Source organism: Cheilinus undulatus, linkage group 17 (genome assembly GCF_018320785.1).
Source record: "Cheilinus undulatus linkage group 17, ASM1832078v1, whole genome shotgun sequence".
NCBI lineage: Eukaryota > Metazoa > Chordata > Actinopteri > Labriformes > Labridae > Cheilinus > Cheilinus undulatus.
The window spans coordinates 30,851,126-30,870,275 of record NC_054881.1 but is presented as its reverse complement, the minus strand read 5'-3'; the positions used below and the strand labels follow the sequence as shown (position 1 = coordinate 30,870,275).

General features: G+C 39.0%; 1 protein-coding gene across 8 annotated transcripts in view; it reads right to left on the bottom strand.

Annotated features, from left to right (window-relative positions):
• The window catches only part of vav2 (vav 2 guanine nucleotide exchange factor), a 324,026-nt gene that overhangs the window by 222,516 nt on the left and 82,360 nt on the right, over window positions 1-19,150 (bottom strand). For all 8 annotated transcript variants that reach the window (XM_041811125.1, XM_041811131.1, XM_041811128.1 and 5 more), the window contains exon 2: window positions 8,133-8,249. In XM_041811125.1, the coding sequence (XP_041667059.1) occupies window positions 8,133-8,249 (117 nt within the window). The remainder of the gene's footprint in view (window positions 1-8,132; window positions 8,250-19,150) is intronic.

The window sequence follows — 19,150 nt, the reverse complement described above, 5'->3', positions numbered from 1 at the left end:
TTCAGTAAATAGAATTCAGGCAAGCGAGCCAACAGAGGCCAAGGCACGTTCCAGATGTTAGCAGCACTGGGCGTGGATGCAGAGCAGCTTGCTATTTTTAGCCAGACAGCACAGGAAGGAAATGAAAGAAGCAGAGTTCAGTGTGCATGAGATTCAAAGCAGCAAGGAGGGTAATCAAACACTGCCCACAACTGGCAATCACTCTGTCCTGACACAATGCTGGCTCGCCTGCCGCTGGGTGAGTCTTATCACAACATACTCACACTGAGAGTAGGTGTGAGATGAATGAGTGGGGAGAGGAAGACAGTGAGGAAAAGGGAAGAGATAGATGGGGGAAGTGAGAAGGAAGGAAAAGCAGCAACTCTTTAAAAGTGTTTGTATTGGTTCACACTACATATAGTGAAGCTACATTTAGAAAGATTAAAAAAATTTTTACAACATGCCAGAGCTGCAGTAACTTGAATTTACATTACATGTTTACATGAACACTCTGACAGTCAGTACGTTTACATGAACACTCTGACAGTTTGTAGGTTTACATGAACACTCTGACAGTCAGTATGTTTACATGAACACTCTGACAGTCAGTACGTTTACATGAACATTGAAAGTCAGTACATTTACATGAACACTCTGACATTCAGTAGGTTTACATGAACACTCTGACAGTCAGTACATTTACATGAACACTCTGACAATCAGTGCGTTTACATGAACACTCTGACAGTCAGTACGTTTACATGAACACTCTGACAGTCTGTACATTTACATGAACACTCTGACAGTCTGTATACTTACATGAATGCTCTACAGTGTACGTTTACATGAACACTCCACCGGTATCTTTACAAGGGAATGGCTTAGCAAGGATGATAAGAAAACATACTATTCGTCCTTTAGGTATATCTCAAGTCACAAACAGGAACTCTAACTAAGTGGATAATTTTATTCAAGGTGCAAATGTGTCTTAACATCAAAAACACCATCAACAGTTTTAGTTATTTGAATAAATGTAGTGACTTTCCACCCCTGATCAGCTGGTATACAAAGCCACAGTATCTTTTGCAATGCGCACCATAGGTCTAGCATACCAGGAATGGGCATTTTCAGTGGTTTTAATAATTTTGCACTCATTACTTTATAATCAAGAAATCATCTACATATAAAATTAAATATTTTTGACTAAGAAAATACACTGGTCAAAGACCTCCCAATGCTGCTCATCAGCACTGTATGCCAGTAGGACAGTGGCCTTCAAATCTCAGTTTTGAATGAAACGGCAAGTAATGTTATTACATGACTCCTTGGTGAGATCTGTCTACTAGTCTGTTTTAATAACCACTAAGTCAGTAGGTTTTGCTGATAAATTTTTTAGCCGTTGTTCACCAGCTTCTACTCCATTTGGACAAACACTATAAGCCTGCTGAAGGGATGCACATGGACGCCAGTTTAGCTTGTTTGGTAAAGCAGGAATCCATGAACTGAGGCTTGATTCCCAATCTTGGCGCATGTTGGGTAGATGCCTTCCCCCACTCTTTCTCCCTTGTCCGCTGTCTATCTTCAGTTGTCCTAACAATTAATGGCAAAACCCCTCCAAGAAATAAAAAAAATAACTATAAATTAAAAAAAAAAAAAAAAAAAAAAAGGTAAGGGATGCACAGATGCATGTTTACATCATAACCAGCTGATATCTGCCCTTTTGACGGCCATCAGAAAATGCTGGCATTGTGTTACAACAAAATGACTAACCAAAGAACATCAGCAGTGGCTGTTTGTGAAATTGTAGAGATGTAACAGTCGTTACTATCACGGTAACAGCATGGAAATGGTTGAAAAACTACGAGTGGCAACGGAGGATCAGTCTATAATTTAGAGATTATGAAGGCTCCAGTGGCTTTAAAATCTAACACGTGGAAGCATTTTGGTTTCCTGGTGTCATGAAATGAGGAAGGAGAAGAGGTGACAGACAAACAAAACCAATATATAGTCACTGCCAAACCATGGTGACATATTTGATGGGAAATATGATTAACATAAGGAGCTACTTGGTAAATCGTCACCCTGAAATGATGTGCAAAGAGGCAAGGAGCAGAATCCAGTCAGGCAAAAAGACTGTTAAGGATGCATTCACAATCACTTCCTCACAACAACATGAGGGCTCAACAGATTGTATATTGTTGAATATGTCTTCAAAGACCTACTGGCGTTTTCAGAGGGCAAAGGTTTTAGAAGGTTAGTTCACACAAGGTCTTAACAGCCAAACAACTGTTGAGTTATTTTTTCTGTGATTAAATAGAATCAGGCCTAATGAGCATAGTAAAACTGTTCAGATGGACATATAACCATATCTTATAACCAAATCTTAATCTGGCTTTATTGAACATAAGACCCAATATTACACAAAAAAAGGGCTATTGGGGCTATGTGTTTCCAGTGGCGAAAATGAAGTGAATCCAAGCTACAATGCAACAAGTATCTGAGAAATCTGAGGGCTACAGAAAAAAATACCACCTTTTTAGGCCCACCTTGCAAGAAATAAAAAAGTTATTTACCAGATGAAGACACTTATGTCGCCTAAACCACTCTGTGAAAACAATGACTCTACATTGAAATTCATATAATGTAAATGTGTTAATCATGTTAATCCATTCAGTTTGCAACTGTACCATCATAATGAGAATCACTTTGATGCCTCAGAGTCAATCATGACTGTGAGGCTGTTTGGATGAGATAGAAACAGATGCATGCAACACTGTCTGAATCTGAAACAAATGATGCTACTCCCTTTAATGAAGATGCAAATCTGTCAGGAAGCTTCCTTCCTTCACTGCTCTCCACTCACAGACGGAAAATTACCAAACTGTTGATAGATGGCTAACAGGTGCAGGCTAATTATGCTAATCATGGCAACAGCCAAATAAACTGATTGCCATGTTCATTTAAATGACAGCAATGTTCCTTTGGTGGCTAATTAAAATGGGTTGGGAGAAAGGAAACGAGGCGGTGGGTTTGGATGGAGGGAGGTGTTTAAATAAAAGCTTTCTCTGGGGTCTACTGTAATAAGCTGTATTTCATTGGTTTAATGATGTCATAATGAATTTCTAATGATGGGGGATGGGTTAGGGTGCTCAAAGTGGATGTGTGGTGATATGTGCATGAGACCATGCAGCTCCTCTCTCCCTCTGTAACAAATAAGGCAACAAGGGAGTGCTACCCTATGCTGGAGTAGGGTAGTCCTGGATGAAATGAGGTAAGTAATGAAAATAAAAATCAGTAGAGGACATCAAGTGGGGCATGTGCTCCATCTGTTTCAATACTAGCCCCTCTGGATAGGGTAGCAGAAGGTTTTCAAGGGGCAATTACTTTTTCCCAGCACTGGGCCCAGTTGGCCCTATCACTTCCATTTGCATGTGACCCAGGAAACAGGCATCATTAGAGGGGAAGATGGCGATCAGAGGCCAGGGGAGATGAACTCTGGGGCCCCCTGAAAGCCACGGTGGAGGTATGAAAGGTGCACGGGGTCTGATTAATGTTTATAGAGGCAGCTGCTATCAAAACCATCTCTCCTCCCTCCTCTCCTCAGAGTATGCTGTTTTAATTCCACTCTCTTCCAGTGGAGATTAAAAATCCACACTTTGGACTCTATCTTTGCCAACACCCCTATTTGTTTTAAAAAGAAGTGCAACCAGGGACGTGCTCCCTTTTCACTAAGAAATCTCCTCTTCCTCTGCTTTTATTATTTTTGTTTGTTGTCTTAAACTTCACAAAGGGCAAAACATCTGAAGAATGATCAATGGCTTCTGGGTTTATTTTTCACCTGATAAGAATGACTAATCTGATATAAAATAGTGTTTTATTTATTCATTTATTTTCAGCACCATTTTGGCAAGACTGCTTCAATTTGGTATTCCAGTCACAAAGGTACAGAAAAGAACCTCTCGATGCACTCAAGCAAAAACTGTCAACTTATGTGACTTTGAAGGAATGGATCACACAAGTAGCATCTAAAGTGGCCATAGCCTTTGACTGCACAGCTCACTGTGATTTATAGTCTACAATAAAAGTAGAAACTGGAAGGCAAATTGAATTATTCTGACATTATTCAACAGGAAGTCCAATCAGAATGACAAGTATTAAATTCAGATATAAAACCAGATGTGGGAGGTGCATTTAAAGGAAGTTAGTTTGAAAGTCAAAGGCAACAACGCTTTTTATATGGCACTTATTGAAAAAACTTGGAAATTCGAAATTTAAGCCCTGAAATATCAATGGTAGAAATTCCAAATGTATTGGTCTCACTATGTAGCAGATAGTTGGTGGTGGTGGTGGGTGGGTGGGTGGGGATGGGGGGGGCGTTAAGGAAGTCAACCAAAGTGACCATATATGGTTCCTTGCCCCATAAAGGGTATGAGAAAATTCAGAGATATAGAAATAAACCAAGATCAAAATCCGAGTTTGTCAACTTGATTTCTATATGCTAACCTTAACTAACATTGTTTAACTGATTTTTTTTTTAAATAACAGTTCCACTAAAAAAGACTGTTTTTGACAAGAAAAGGAAAAGTTAGCTTTATAGCAGCACCAGTCATTTCAGTGGACATTTTAGATGTTTCTGTATTTCAGCTTTTGTGTTCTTCCCCTCCTATATTGACAAACTTGCAAAGCAGAAAGATTTGCCAGACTCCATGTCTGTCATCTGGCAAATCCATTTCTCAAAACTCCAATCCACAACCTTTTTTTTTTTTTGTTTTTTTTTTTTGAGACAGACAATGGTGATATCTTTTTGCATGATAAGCATCTCCATTAAGCTCAATAAGAAAATTTGCGCAAGTGGAAAATAAAATGCTATTGTTCTGGTCTTTCTCTTCTATTTTCTTTTATCTTTAGGTGAAAACAGATGACTTGTAGACGAATGAACTGGAATGAAGAGATGAATAATACCTTGCTATGATATAAAGAAATGATGGCAGATTCCCTTTTATTTCTCATTGGATGTGCACACAAAGACACTTTTGTGTCCAGGTAACAAAAGGAGAAAAGATCAGGAGTGATGAGCTTCAAGAATAAAGCGCTAAAAAGAATCTGAGTGCAGAAATAAAACAGCCTTCTGTCTTCTGTTTATCAGGCATTCTCACTATTTAAATGTATGCCACATTAGTAGGGATCTGCTCAATTCAATATATTATAATGTGATGTTTGGCCTTAATGGAAAATCAATGGTGAGACAAGCCCGCCACCGCTGAGACCCTACAAAAGCAATTTCCAAATTGACATATGGAGGGCCTGTGAGATTGATTCTGACTGCTGTTGGATTTTAATACCGTTCACCGTGAGCTCATTGACTCTCAGACATCGTTTTGTGGTTTATCTACAAACTGCCAAGTGAGTCCTTGTCTCCTTTTTCTTCTCTCATCTTTTCCTTCTCCATCTTTCTTCAGCCGAAGCAAAGAGAGTGGATACGTTGAATTAGATATAAATGAGCAGATGACTTTGAGCAAATGTATCCTCTTTGTAATCGATCACAGCCAGATGCAACACCTTATTCAGACCTCACCTCTACAAAAACTCTGGTTCTTTAATCAGCTACAAAGCTTGAAATCCCCAACCTCATCTGCTTTCACAATGGCATCAGCAACTTCATCACCTCTGTGACTCTACACTGTCCCAGCCTTTTTGAACAGCCTTTTTCTTCTAACACCTTTGTATGTAGCCTTTCACTTACACATTCAGTGGTCAAAAGGATAAAAGAGTAGAGGGAAATAATTTACTTTCAGAGGCAGGGGCCAACAGGGTGTGCTGGCCATAGTTTAAGAGCCAATTCTACAAGCCCCCACTCCTTTTTCATCCATTTTTTCTTGTCCTTTATATTCACAGGCAAAAAAAGGCACAACATGACGTGTTCTGCAGCAGATTTACGTTGATGTTTAAGTAATTTCATGTATTGATAATATACAATTCCTATTTTAAATAAATTCACCATTATGGATCGCATAAATCCCCCTAGTACTGTAACTAATCTCCTCTATTATATCCATTATTCAGCTGCTTACTTTCTTCATTTACAGTAAGTCTTCAGCTTGCAATTTTTTTCAGTTGTTGAGAAAAAAAAAAACCTTATAATTTCTGAAAGAGACAATGTAATGTCTTCAAACTAAGGTTGGAACACAAAATTATTTCATTTCAATAAATCACTACATTTCAGTAGTTATTTGCAAGTGATTCCAATTATGAATCACAGAAGTACAGCCCCGGTAAATTATTTTATATTCAAAACACAAAGTTTTAAGTCCAGGTTGACAATGTGAAGCAATTCTTCCCAATGTTTTGGTTCTGGAATCAAAAGATTGCACAGAGATGTAGTTTACGATCTTGATCATGAATAGGAAAAGTTTTTTTTTTTTTAATAAAAGCTGTGTAAACTTAAAAAAAAATCCAAAATAGCTATTCCAGCTCTATTTTCCTGAGTTGTTAGAACACATTTCTAGTTTGAAGTAAACACTACCCCATCACTTAGTATTTGTTATTTTGTAATTGCACTCGAAATATTCGATGACCATCCATTAATCTGCCTTGTTTTCCCAGAAAGCCTTCAGGCATTAGTTAGTTTGCACCATAAGTGAAGTTACCCTCTTGGTCAGATAAGTCCCACCTGTGGACACCAACTTCCACATATTTCAATTACTTAAATCCGTCATAAATCAGTTATGACAAATATTTTGAGTATTTTAAACTTGTGTGGTTCAACTATGGTGTGCCTTAAAGGACAAAACAGCATAATATATATATATATATATAAAAAAGAGTTATATTCATCCCTTAATTGCTTCATGCTCAACATCTGTATGCTGATAGTTTGACTTTAAACCAATTATGAACCAACAACTCAAACTTAACTAATCACCAAATACTGCCATAACTGATGGTGAAAGCAATAATACACAAAATTTAAGTTAGAACCAGAAATTGAACCAAATAAACAAAGTAGTTGGTGGTTCATCTTCTTTCAATCAAATAATCAAGTAACCAAATACTAACAGAGCTCTGAATCCATCTTTCTATTATCCATTCTAAAACAGTTAAAAGGTCAAAGGTCAGGTTCACATGGACAGTGGGCTAAGTGAAGTACTCAAAAGTACTCTACTCTAGCCTCAAACCTGCAGGGGATCCTGACACACTAACAGACCAAGGATGGATGTGAAAACCCTCAACATCGCCAGCTGTTTAAAACAAGCTGAGACCATCCCAAAAGGAGGGCATCCACGAGTTATTACATCCTAAAAAAGATGCTTAAAGAAAGTAAAAATGCAGCTACTACTTTCTCTTTATGGATGTTTTTTTTTCAACAAGAGTGTCACCTCATATTCTATGTCCCCAACCTCCCTTGGGAAGAAAGGAACCTCCCATATGATTACTCATTTCGTAAACATTTAAAAAGTCCACTTGAATTCCCCACCAAACACTCTATAAAGTTAAAATGATGTGCGAGTGAGTCAGCCACCTCTACAGCTGAGCCAACACACTCATCCACGCTGAACTCAGACTGTTTGAAGCAGAGAGCAGAGTTCAAGTCTAGTCACTCAGTGACATCAGGTGACCCTGAAGTGTTACATCAAATGCTCATCGGGAGTTCTTAGCTCTGCTGAAGTTAATGAAGCTGACAGATATGACTTTGAACTACCTTTAAACCCAGTGAAATCACATGGGCCACTGTAGATCCACAACAACATTGTACTTAATGGACTCTTTAACAATACAACAGGACAACCTGAATAAGCACACAGAGATGAAACTGTGATGACTTGTTAAAAAGTAATAGGAGAACATTTTAAAAGAAACGTAATTCTAAAAACAAAAAGGTAATTAAAGTCACATTAATCTAAGAAAATGTCATAAAGATACCAAATACCACGTCTTCTCCTTAAATCAGCCAACACAGCTACACCCAGCGGGTACTGTTGCCAATGATGTTATCAGTTTCACAAGCAAGGTCTTGTCTCCAAGGAGTCACTGTAGTCAGAGCATAGCCTGCAGGCAGCATGTTTTAGGCTCATCACGATGCTAGTAAAGAGCACAGTAGATTCTGCAGCGTTGAAATGTAGAGCAACCATTAATATGGCTAATGTTCAACTTACTTTTCCGAAGTCTCTGACATCAAAGAGGTCAAAAGGGTCAAACAGCTCACTGTTGCGCAGGCCAAACTTGTCGTGGCACACCTTTAGAAATGTCCGGATGTTCTTCAAACACAGGAACTGCATGGAAAAAGACAGAAGCAAAATAAGTAAACCATGAAAGTGCACCCTGCAAGCATAATTCAAGCAACAGTGTGGTGTTGACATATGGGGTTCTGTAACAGAATGATTAAACGAGCAGGATTTTTGCCCCCAGAAACATGTTTCACCAGGCTGTTTTATGTCCTCTATCAGTGAAACAGCATTTTTGTAAATATTTAATTTCCTTGCTGATGATTGGCAGGCCTTCCTGTATGTGTGATTATTCAGCAGCAGAAGGAAAGCTGGCTGATTGCTGCACTTGAGGCTGATGGGCTGCTGCTCAGGTCCAGATAAGCAGAGCCACAGAGGAGCTGCAGAGGAGCCAGTCTGCTAGCATCAGAAGATCAGAGCACAGACAAGCCCAACGGCCAAGAGCTACCCAGAGGTGAACTGAGTCTGACTGAGATAATGACCTCACACTGAGAGCTCACAGGTCAGATGTGGCAAAACAACCAGTGTGACTTAAGGAAACGTCTGTAGGAATAATGCTGACACTATAGCATGCAGTGAGCTCATTTTAGCCATTCAAATGCCTTTACAGTCAGAATCAGATCACAAGAGGGAATTAGGATATGCAGGTCAGTTTGATGAATGAGTAAAAGGTTGCCATATATATATATGCAAAATCTTGGTCAACCAAAATTACACCCACACACCAACCAATCGATTGGTCATGCAGGTAAACAACCCAAAAAAAAAAAAAAAAAAAAAAAAAAAAAAAAAACCTTAATCAACGACAGGCTCCTTATTGAACCCTGAATGGGTAAAGTGTGGCAAATAAGTGGCAAAAATAAGTTTAAAGTTGCAAAAGTTAGTTAAAAATGGCAAAACACTTTAAAAACTGGTTCAGATAAAAAACAATAGGTTAAAAAGGCAGAAAATTATTAAATGACACGAGACTTCAAAAATTTGTTCTGATTGGCAAAAATTAGTTGAAAGTAGCAAAAATAGCTTAGAAGTTGCAAAGACGTGGCATAAATGAAATAAAAGTGGGAAAAAATGGTACAGTGTGGCAGAAAGGTGGTAATAATGAGTTTAAAGTTGCAAAAATAGGTTGAGAATGGCAAGAGACTTCAAAATCGGTTCAAATGGGCAAAAATGAGTTCTTAGTGGAAAATGGGTTAAAATGGCAAAAGACTTAAAAATTGGCTCAAATGGCAAAAGATGGCAGAAATGATTAAAAAGGGCAAAAATATGATTAAAAGTTGCAAAAATCACTTTAAAGTGGTAACAAATGGCAAAAATTGGTTTAAAATGACAAAAGATGACAAAACTGGTTAAAATTGGCAAAAGAGTTTAAAAATGGTTTCATGTGCAGAAAAAATGGTGAAAATGTGTGAAAAATGGCACAATCAACAAACGTAACATCAGAACCCAATATAAGCTCCACACGCTTTTCAGCTCCCAAATGAGCTGATAGCTAGAATCAATGCTATCACTGATGCTACAATGCTACCAACACACATGTATTTTCATTGTCAACAAATAACAACTGGTGAGGGCCTGTCCACAGGGGCCAGTCAAATCTGTTGCCAGGCCTGACTGTGCCAGTATTAAAATGCTATTATGACAACCCTAAAGGGGATTCTGCTGAGTGTTTACACTCAGCCTGAATATCTGATAAGGAAAATCAGTTATGCAATGACAATGGCTAATATTGTAAGGTAAACTGGTTTATTACTTTCTCCTGAACCTATTATCTCTAAAATTGCACAGGTCTGTCCTTCTCCAACAAAGGGTCTTTGTCAATAATATTTCTTTGCTCTTCTCTCCTTTAGCAGCCATTAAGCTTGCTAACTTCACAAGTTCATTCATGTAGGACATTGCATAACTACATATCTTACAATGCAGAACTAAATGTAATTCTTTATTAAATGGAGTGTAAGTGTCGATAAAAACACAACTGTCCCTATGCAAGAATAAAACTCATTTGAACTCATCTTCAGTTCTAATTCTGTGAAAAACTTTTAGAAGAATCCTTCAGCCCACTGATGTCTGAATCTGGAGGTTAACAGACTGAAAGAGCTAAACAAATTAATTTTCCAACAAATGGCAAAATAAGCTCTTCTCAGTCCAAGTACTCGTTGAATCAGCTATTTTCAGCGGCTCAAGTCCCAACCACAACGTTTTAAGTTCTGAATGAGGTATTCCCCCAGGCTGCTGGCCAGAATGAGGGATGCCCTGGCTTTGTGGTGAAAACATACTCAGTAATGTATTGGCCTGAAAACCCTGCTTATAAGACGAATCCCATAGGCTGTAGTTCTTTGGTAGAATGAGTCATTTCAACTGAAGGGTTCAATCCCCAGCTCCCGTAGTCACATGTCCAAGTGTTCTGTGGAAAGACACTGAACCCCAGACTTATCTCACTGCACAGCCAGGAGCATGTGAATGTGAATGTGTATGAATGGAATAGTACTGATTGGAAATTAGGCCATCAGTGTGTGAATGTGGAGTCAGTGTTTGAATGTGGTACATAGTGTAAAAGTGCTGAGTGATCAGACAACAAAAAAACACTGAACAACTGCTTGTGAGAAATCCATAGTCAGTGATCACGTCTACATGACAGAAACCTTGAACTATTAAATGAAATGGCCAGGTAAATACACTGTCTGATATTAGCTAACTGCAGGCTGATGACAGCAATTGCACTAATGGCTACAATACAGTTATGCATGTAAAGCACATCCCAACTTATGATTAACAGCCAATATTGGTCACATGATGAGCTCAAAGAGACCCTCCAGCTGCAAAGAGAAACTGCATAATAAATACTTACTGCTCACCAGAATGGATAGTCCCAGTCCCTAAAATATGCCATCACAAAGATAAACCTCGAGGGCTGGGGAACAGACCAATAACTGCACAGAAGTATTGAAAAATTAATGATAAGCACTACAGCCTCCCATCCCTCACCTCTCTGTGTGTGAAGAGCACATTGCCAAGCATGTAAATCCAGATGCTGCTCAGATATGCTCTTTCATTTCTCTGTGCATGAAAGAGATGAACTCATGGTCATGGAGGCAGCACTAACAGATATCTGAGTGAGAGAGGCGCTGTGAAGCAAAATGCTTGATTGCTTGTTCTTCTCAAAGCTTGACAGCTTACATCAACCTTGTAATGGCTGTTGCATTAAACTAATGGAGAAATGCAGCAAGCATCTTTGCAAGTCACAATTCACATTTGGATAATGTTTGCTTGCTTTAAAGGCAGCAAGAAAAGCACCGGTGGGCATTCAGGTGCAATCATTCGCTATCAAGGGAATTTATGTCCCCTGGTCTTAAATATTATATGATTTTTTTTTTTTTAATTCAAACCTATGATCATATGAAACCCTGACCTTTACATTAAGAGTGTATTTTTTTTTATTCCACCTTTGCTTTCTTGTAAAAAAAAAATATATATACATTAAACCATTTTTAAACAGTATTTCTACACTGACTGGCCTAAGAATTGTGACTGTTGGACACTGATGTCTTGGTTATAGATGGTGCCCCATGTATAGAGAGTATAGTCTTTAAAGTGGACAGCTTAGGTTCAAGTCTGACCTTCAGCACCTTTCCTTCAAGTCATTCCCAATCTCTCTTTCCCAAATTCCTACTCTACTGAAAGGCAAAACCTTTAGAGGTTAACTAAACCACATAGTTTCAGTGGATCTATCCAGGACCTGAAAAATGACTGTACATTATTGTGTCAACATGGGCAGGTCTGAAGGGGGATGTGGGACAGGCATGCCAACTTTGGCACTATCAGCCACAACATCAAATTGTCCATGAGACACACACAAACACAAATAAACTGATCACCACCTTTAGCTAGTTCACTTAGCTATGAATGGCAACTCAGGAAGTAGAAATGATATGTTTTGGCATAAATGTTGTTTAAATTCCAGAACTTATGTCCTCCATAGTCTCCTGTAGGTCACAACAATGGTGGTCCAGGGCCATGCGAGAGTGGGCAGTACATTCGCACTGGCAGGCAGAGAAGCTGGGCCATTATGTAGTTATCTGGAGAGATGACACCTCTTTTAATTGGATTAAGCATCTAATGACTAGGCCAGTTCCAGAACAGCGCTAACAGAATAAAGATTAGCTCACCGTCTGAGCTAACAGAAGTTTGCTACAGTTTTTATGACACACAAACTCTCCAGAGACCAGAAAACAACACCACCTATGTAAGTCTTAAAAATGCTGATATGTAAATAAGGTCAGTAAAAATTACTTTGAGATTACTCTTACTAAGGCCTGACCAGGAGATGACTCAGTTTGTGGCTCCCAACTGATCTTTTGTTCTTTTGTGGCACCTGTACGCATAAGGGAGGATGTATTGTAAGTGCTTTGGTTGTTTTCTGGAGTTTTCCTTCATTTAGGGAGGAAACTTGCCATTCCTTTAATTAAACGCACCCGAGCGGGATTGGGCACACCTGTTGTGGGTGAGAGTGGGTGGCACGTGTTGTGGGAGCGGGCAGTAATGGTCAAAAATCCAGTGGGAGTGGGTGGGAGCAGGATAAAGAAAGGAGTCTCGTGCAGGGTACTAATTTGAACCTGTAGCTGAAGCAGGAAATGCTAAAACAGCTGATGCTGAGGACATGGAGGTGCAAGAAAATCAGGGGTGTTATTGAATGGAAGACGATGCTTCTAGGAGGACATGAATGTCATGGCTTTAATATTTCAAACAAATACACTATAATACAGATAGTACAATCCAACCACTAAATCACAAGTATTATGGTCAAAATCAATCCACGCCATTCTCTCAATCCACTTAACTACCTGAAGTTTGCTGAATTGGGTGAAGCAGTATTTTGAGGGTTTGGTGCTGAAAGCTGGCAAAACATACATCACCAGCCTCCAGATCAGCCAATAGAAAAAAAATGATTGTAGTAGCTGGTTTCAATCTGCAGAAGGCAATTGTTCTGCATATTTCTTAACATAGTATGTAGAGATTTGGATGCTTAATTTGGGCTTTCAGTTGCAAAAAGGTTGATGTAGGGCTTCAGTTACTTTTTCAGCGGCTTTTTGCCTTTACTCTGAAAGGACAAGACAAGAAAAGAGAGCGGGAAAAAAATGTGAGAAAGGGGAACTTAACTGCTAGGCCATCTGCACCTCTAATTACTCTTTATAGATGGTGTAGCATTTTATTGTGTACTCATTTTCCTGTTCCTGATTTAAGTATCACAGCATAATAAAGTCCTGTCTATGTATTGTACTGTAAGGCTTAGATACAGCTTTTGTTTGGAATTTCTGAATGATGTTTATTTTCAACCTTTCTGAGACTAAAACATCTTTCCTCCATTTCTACTCATATATATTCCTTGAAACATCGACTGACATCATCATGAGCTTCCCCACTTTGGTAAAACATCACACAAACATCTCTCCATTGCGTGTACTCCAACCGTTTCTATGATAAAAGCTTAATCCCATCTGATATGGTTTCCTGGTATTCTGTGGCATTTCATTCGTCATCTCCTGGCCACACCTGAGAGCCCTGCTGACTCATTCTCATTCATGTGTGCACATCTGCTCAGCCCTGGTGTCATGGGTGTGAACCCCATAACAGAGCCACACTGGCCAGCAAAAAGAAACGCGATTGGTTGGCTAGCACAAGTGACATTTGCAGTTCAACAATGAAGGTTATCATGTCTGCAAATCGTCACGTTCGATGGGAAAAAAAAAGCTCATTTTCCCAGCCCAGATATGAAACGGTAACATTTGCTGGAGAGGTTTGGAGACGAGAGAGGCTGGGCAGATATGGATCAGCAGGGGGAAGATGTGTCTGACATTCTAATGTATGTTTGGTGATAAGAGAGCCAGGATAGGAGTAAGGAGAATTGTTATGATCTTGATGGAAAAAAATACACCTTTTCATGTGGAGTGGGGAGGGTGAGTGCACCTGGGAATAAACAGGCTGTGGTCATCTCCTCAATCTGAGGCTGCCCTCAGCAAATCCATCTGGAATTCACTCACTGTGGCTGCAGTCAAGGCCTACAACGGATATTCTTCCTTTATTCTTCTCATTTTACTGAGATGGAGGAAGAAGCTTTAAACAAGTTTGAATAAAACTCACCATAATATACATTAAAAATATGATGAAAACAATTAGTTGAAAAAGGAGACAAAAGTAAAAACAACTCCCATTTTTTTCACTGACAGCAACAGATTGGACGTTTCATTTTCAGGACTGCAGATTGGATCATTATTGTAATACTGTTGTCAGCTATTTCATTACTCAAGACTGCAGTCTGAAGCAACAAAAAGAAAACTTTCTCCCACATATGGTTTTACGACTACACATTACAATAAAAGCTGATTGCAAATGAAGACAGCCTGCAGGTGTTTGTTCCCTTTTGGCAATTACATTGCTGCTGCGTTGTTTGTGCACCTGTCGACTTCCACTACATAAGCCTGCAAAGAAAAAAAAAATCTTTCCTGCAGTATCTCAACACAAATTTCCCATTCTGGGGTAAAAAAAAATGTTTGTATAAAGACATACACCAACATAGTTAAGATAAATAGACATATTTGTCAGTTATGTCTGTTGTCTAAAAAGGAGTGTGCAAATCGAAACAACCATCATCTGAACCAGCCTTCCCCAAACTTCAGTATGCTGTGGCCCACTTTGACACCTGAAGATCTTCTTGGGTCCACAAAAACTCTTGTACAACCAAATTAGGAGACCTCTCAATTGCCATATTTTTGTTTCATAAACAGGAACTTTCAATGCAAATTCTTTGCTTTCAGATACATTTACATTCCTCGGAAAGTGTTTGTGGATTCACAAAGAACAACTAATGAGCCACTACCATTTATTTTGTTTGAATCAGGCACCTACAGAGTCATTTAAATGTTCTTTTCTAAGATTTATCTATAAATGTGTTTTGCAGCTCAGTCAGATGTTTCCTAACAGCATTAATGCTTACAAAGACACTGATACTTTCTTAAAAGTGTGGAGCATGCAGCGTAATGGAATGTTCACAGAGTGTCACCAGTTTATCCAACACCAGTTAAACCACTACATCAGCTAAATGAAGGAGACAGCTAAAACTGGCTCAATTTTTTTGTACTTCTGAGAATTAAAGTAATAGCATGTAATCAAGTATGTTATGATCATCATAACATTATTTATTATTACTTGTTTTCTTTCTTTTTTTTTTATTATTATTGTAGTTGACCTTTCACGGCCCACTTATAATATCTCTGGAGTCCACCACTGGGCTTTGGCCTACACTTTGAGAAGCACTGATCTAAACCTCACTCATGTCACTTAGGCCCTGTCCACACAAAGGCAGATATTTTCAAAACCTGAGGCTTTTCTGTGTTCTGACCTTCTGTACATATGCAAAGGGTGTTTAAGGGTCACTACAAATGCAGAGGATGCCACGCATCGGTGGAAAACGCCCCTTGGGGAGCAAGAAGTGACTTCAGAATAGAGAAATTTGTAATATTTATCACCACCACACCAGATAAATCTGTAAAACTGTGAAAATAAACACTTTTGTAGTACAGGGATAGTGCTCAATTTATGCAAAAAAAAAAAAAATCTCAATGCTGATTGTAGTGTGCAGACCCATTCAGAGCTTTAAAATGCTAACTTTCCTCTGTTCCCATTCATTTCTTATGGCTGCCCCCAACTTCTTGACCCCAATCCATCATTTGAGTCACATGACTGCAAAGAACCTAGACTCCTCTCATTTTAACATAATAAAAAGCTTCAATCACACTTAGAAAAAAAACTTATTTTCAAATCCTGATCAGCAATTACTCAAGAATCACTATCAACAGCTGCACAGAAAGTGACTGATAACAGTTCCATGTGCCAGTAGCCTACATTCAGTAGCAGATGGCATTAATAATGACTGGATTGACATTAGCTACAAGGACATGGGATCTGACTTAACGTTACTGTTTACATGGTACCATGAAGTTTCCACAGGATCCCAGAGCAGATTACTACTACATTTTTCATGAATTCTAATTAAATTTTATTTACTTGGAGATTTTTCTCCATCACTGAAATTTGCTCTGTAAGTCAATAACATAATGTTCTGTTGGATAAAAAAAAAAACTTGTTTAAGCATTTTAAACAGACTTTCAGTCCGGATAAAACCATACTCCCCAAAGCTGTGCAGAAAGAGTGAGCATGCAGACACAGCCTCCATTGAATATTTCCATTAGAGCTGGTTTGATTAAAAAAAAAAAAGAAAAAAAAAAACATGAAATATCTATTGTGTGTGTAGGAAGAAGGTAAAGCAAAGAACAGACAGATATTCTAAAGAGGACTGAAAAGTAAATGAGAGGAGAAGAGGGAGATATGATGGGGTAGAGAGGACAAAGATAGAGAGGGACAGCCTCTGGGAGGTCTCAGCTGTAGTCTGGCAGTAGACTTTTTACAAGGTGGCTTACGTGCTCCACTGGAGCAACAGCTCAGATTTTCACTTCTCAGTCAAGAGCAAACAAGTCTTTAAAGAAGCAGACTTGTTGTCAGGAAGGCTGAGGAGGGGAGGCAGCAGGAGGAGGGAGGGGAACACCAGAGAGGAAAAGAGTCAGGCAACAAAGCCCCGTCACATCCCCAACAAGCCCTTCTACCGCATCGCTGAGCTCCATCACACAGAGAATCATGCACTGAAGCTGTGGGAGGGTGGCCCTTATCTGCACATATTCCTACATGTTCATATCTGACGTGATACAAATGAGAGTTTCCTCATAAATACCTGGACAACAGCAATTTGAAAAGTGTGATGCAGGAAATGCATTCAAATATTGGCGACAAGAGGGGGAGAGGAGGGGGAGGAAAGGGGAAGAGGTGGGTTGTTTTTCCAAAACTGAGGCTCTTTGGTGTCACAGATGAGAAGGATCGAGAGGGGAACAGCAAAGTCTGCACACACCCATGAGGGGAGAAATAGGAAAAAGCTGCAGGGAACACTGACAGTGGAGGAGTTTATGAAAACACTGATCTGATCAGACTGTATGTGTCTTGATAATTTACCCACTATGATTAATAAACCTGATGTATTATGAAACAAAATCATGAAAAAAGACTGTTTTCAAGTCTACTATATTTATTTTCTGATATCAATACAATTTTGCCATGATAATGTTTAAAATTGAGGTTTGAAAATGGGGTCCTTGTTGTCTCAAACACTTGCAGATGGTTGTTTCCTACAAACATGCATGGTTACACAACCATTCTAGACCTAAATCAGTCCAGTAATTCATTATACATGCTGAAAGGCATTACGTCTTTTCTGTGGAGGTGTTTTCTCATTAATGTGTTTTAAAACAGTAACACAAAGATGAAATTTATATAAGTAGGCTCTAAGTTTTAACAGACAGCAACACAGTAAAAGCTGTGCTCTGATCAGACATTAAGTCCTGCCAACCATGTGCTCGTTAAAAGGAATCCTACATGATCAGACACACTATTGGAGAGATCTTTGTATCTCTTACATTTCTACTGAAGTTAAAACACTAACTAGATATATGCATTTTAAGAAAATTTGAAATTATACACTCACCAGGATGGCACCATGTTTTATGCACTGCACTGTGGGTAGTGTGACATCATCTAGCCACAGCGATCCTCGGCCCATACTATTTCTATGCATTGATCGCCCATCAAAACTTTATCCTGTTAACATGATCTCACCCTTAGTGAAGGAAAAAAATCATGAAGATATTACATTCAGTGTAAAAAAGAAAAAAAAAAAAAAAGGACATGTCATAGAAGCAAAAAGCTTGTTGAGCTTATTCTTCTGGGATGTGATGAGGATCAGACCAGGTGTGAATAGCGGTACTTAGAGCTGTACAGGTGTCAACTGTCAATCAGGACTGTTCGCCTTGGTATGCTCGCACTCAATCTTGGCAGACACAAATGTAGAAGCTACATCAACTCTACGGTCATGTTTTTTGCCTCTATGACTACATCTACTTTTATTTACACTGGAGTAATGTTATCATGATTGTTCCTGTCACTAAAGGTGCGATCATGTCCATAATATGACAATTTGATGGGTGACTTATGCATCGAAATAGTACAGTCCGAGGACCAGTGTGGCCAGATGACGTCACACTACCCAGAGTGCAGTGTGGACCAAAACATGGCAGCATCCTGGTATTAATCTTAATTTCAAATTTTCTCAGAATGCATATATCTTGTGAGTTTTTTTTGTCAATATACAGAATAAGGATCCAATTATCTATCAAACAATGTGAATTTGTCTGATCATGCAGGGTTCCTGCATGTGGACCTGATGCATTGCACCAGCTGGACTGTTTGTCGTTATGCCGTTGGTCTTAGCCAACATTCAGGTCTAGTAAGAATAAAGGGAATCGGAATAACACCTCAAATGCTCAGACTATGCAAAAAGACAGATATTGGGTTCTAAATGTTGTTTTAGCACATTCAATAAAATACTATGCAGAGCATGCACTGTAAAAGCTAAGAAGGAGAGAAAATAAAGAGAGCCCATAAAACAAGCAGGGGAACACAAATCCCTGATGTTCTGCCTGAAACTCTGATGTGTCTCTGCTGTCTAACTCTGCTGCAACTTGAAACACAGGACAAACAAAGGATGCCAGAAGTTGGTCACTAAAAAAGAAGAACATTTTTGCAAGTCCAAGCATGTCCACAAATACTCAGACATGGACTGCAGACAGAGTTGCAGATGCACATCATGTTCTTGGCTCAGTCTCAGATTATTTCCCAGAGTAGTAATAATGATTTCTTTACCATGGGAAATAAGCTGTTAGTGTTAATTTAATAAAATGTATTAAATCACCAAACGAGAAGAGGATCGTTTCTGTCAATTTGAGAGTCATTCAGTAAACCCCTGGGGAAGCATAACTTCACCCTTGCAGGTGCTTTTGCAAGAAGTGGGGAAA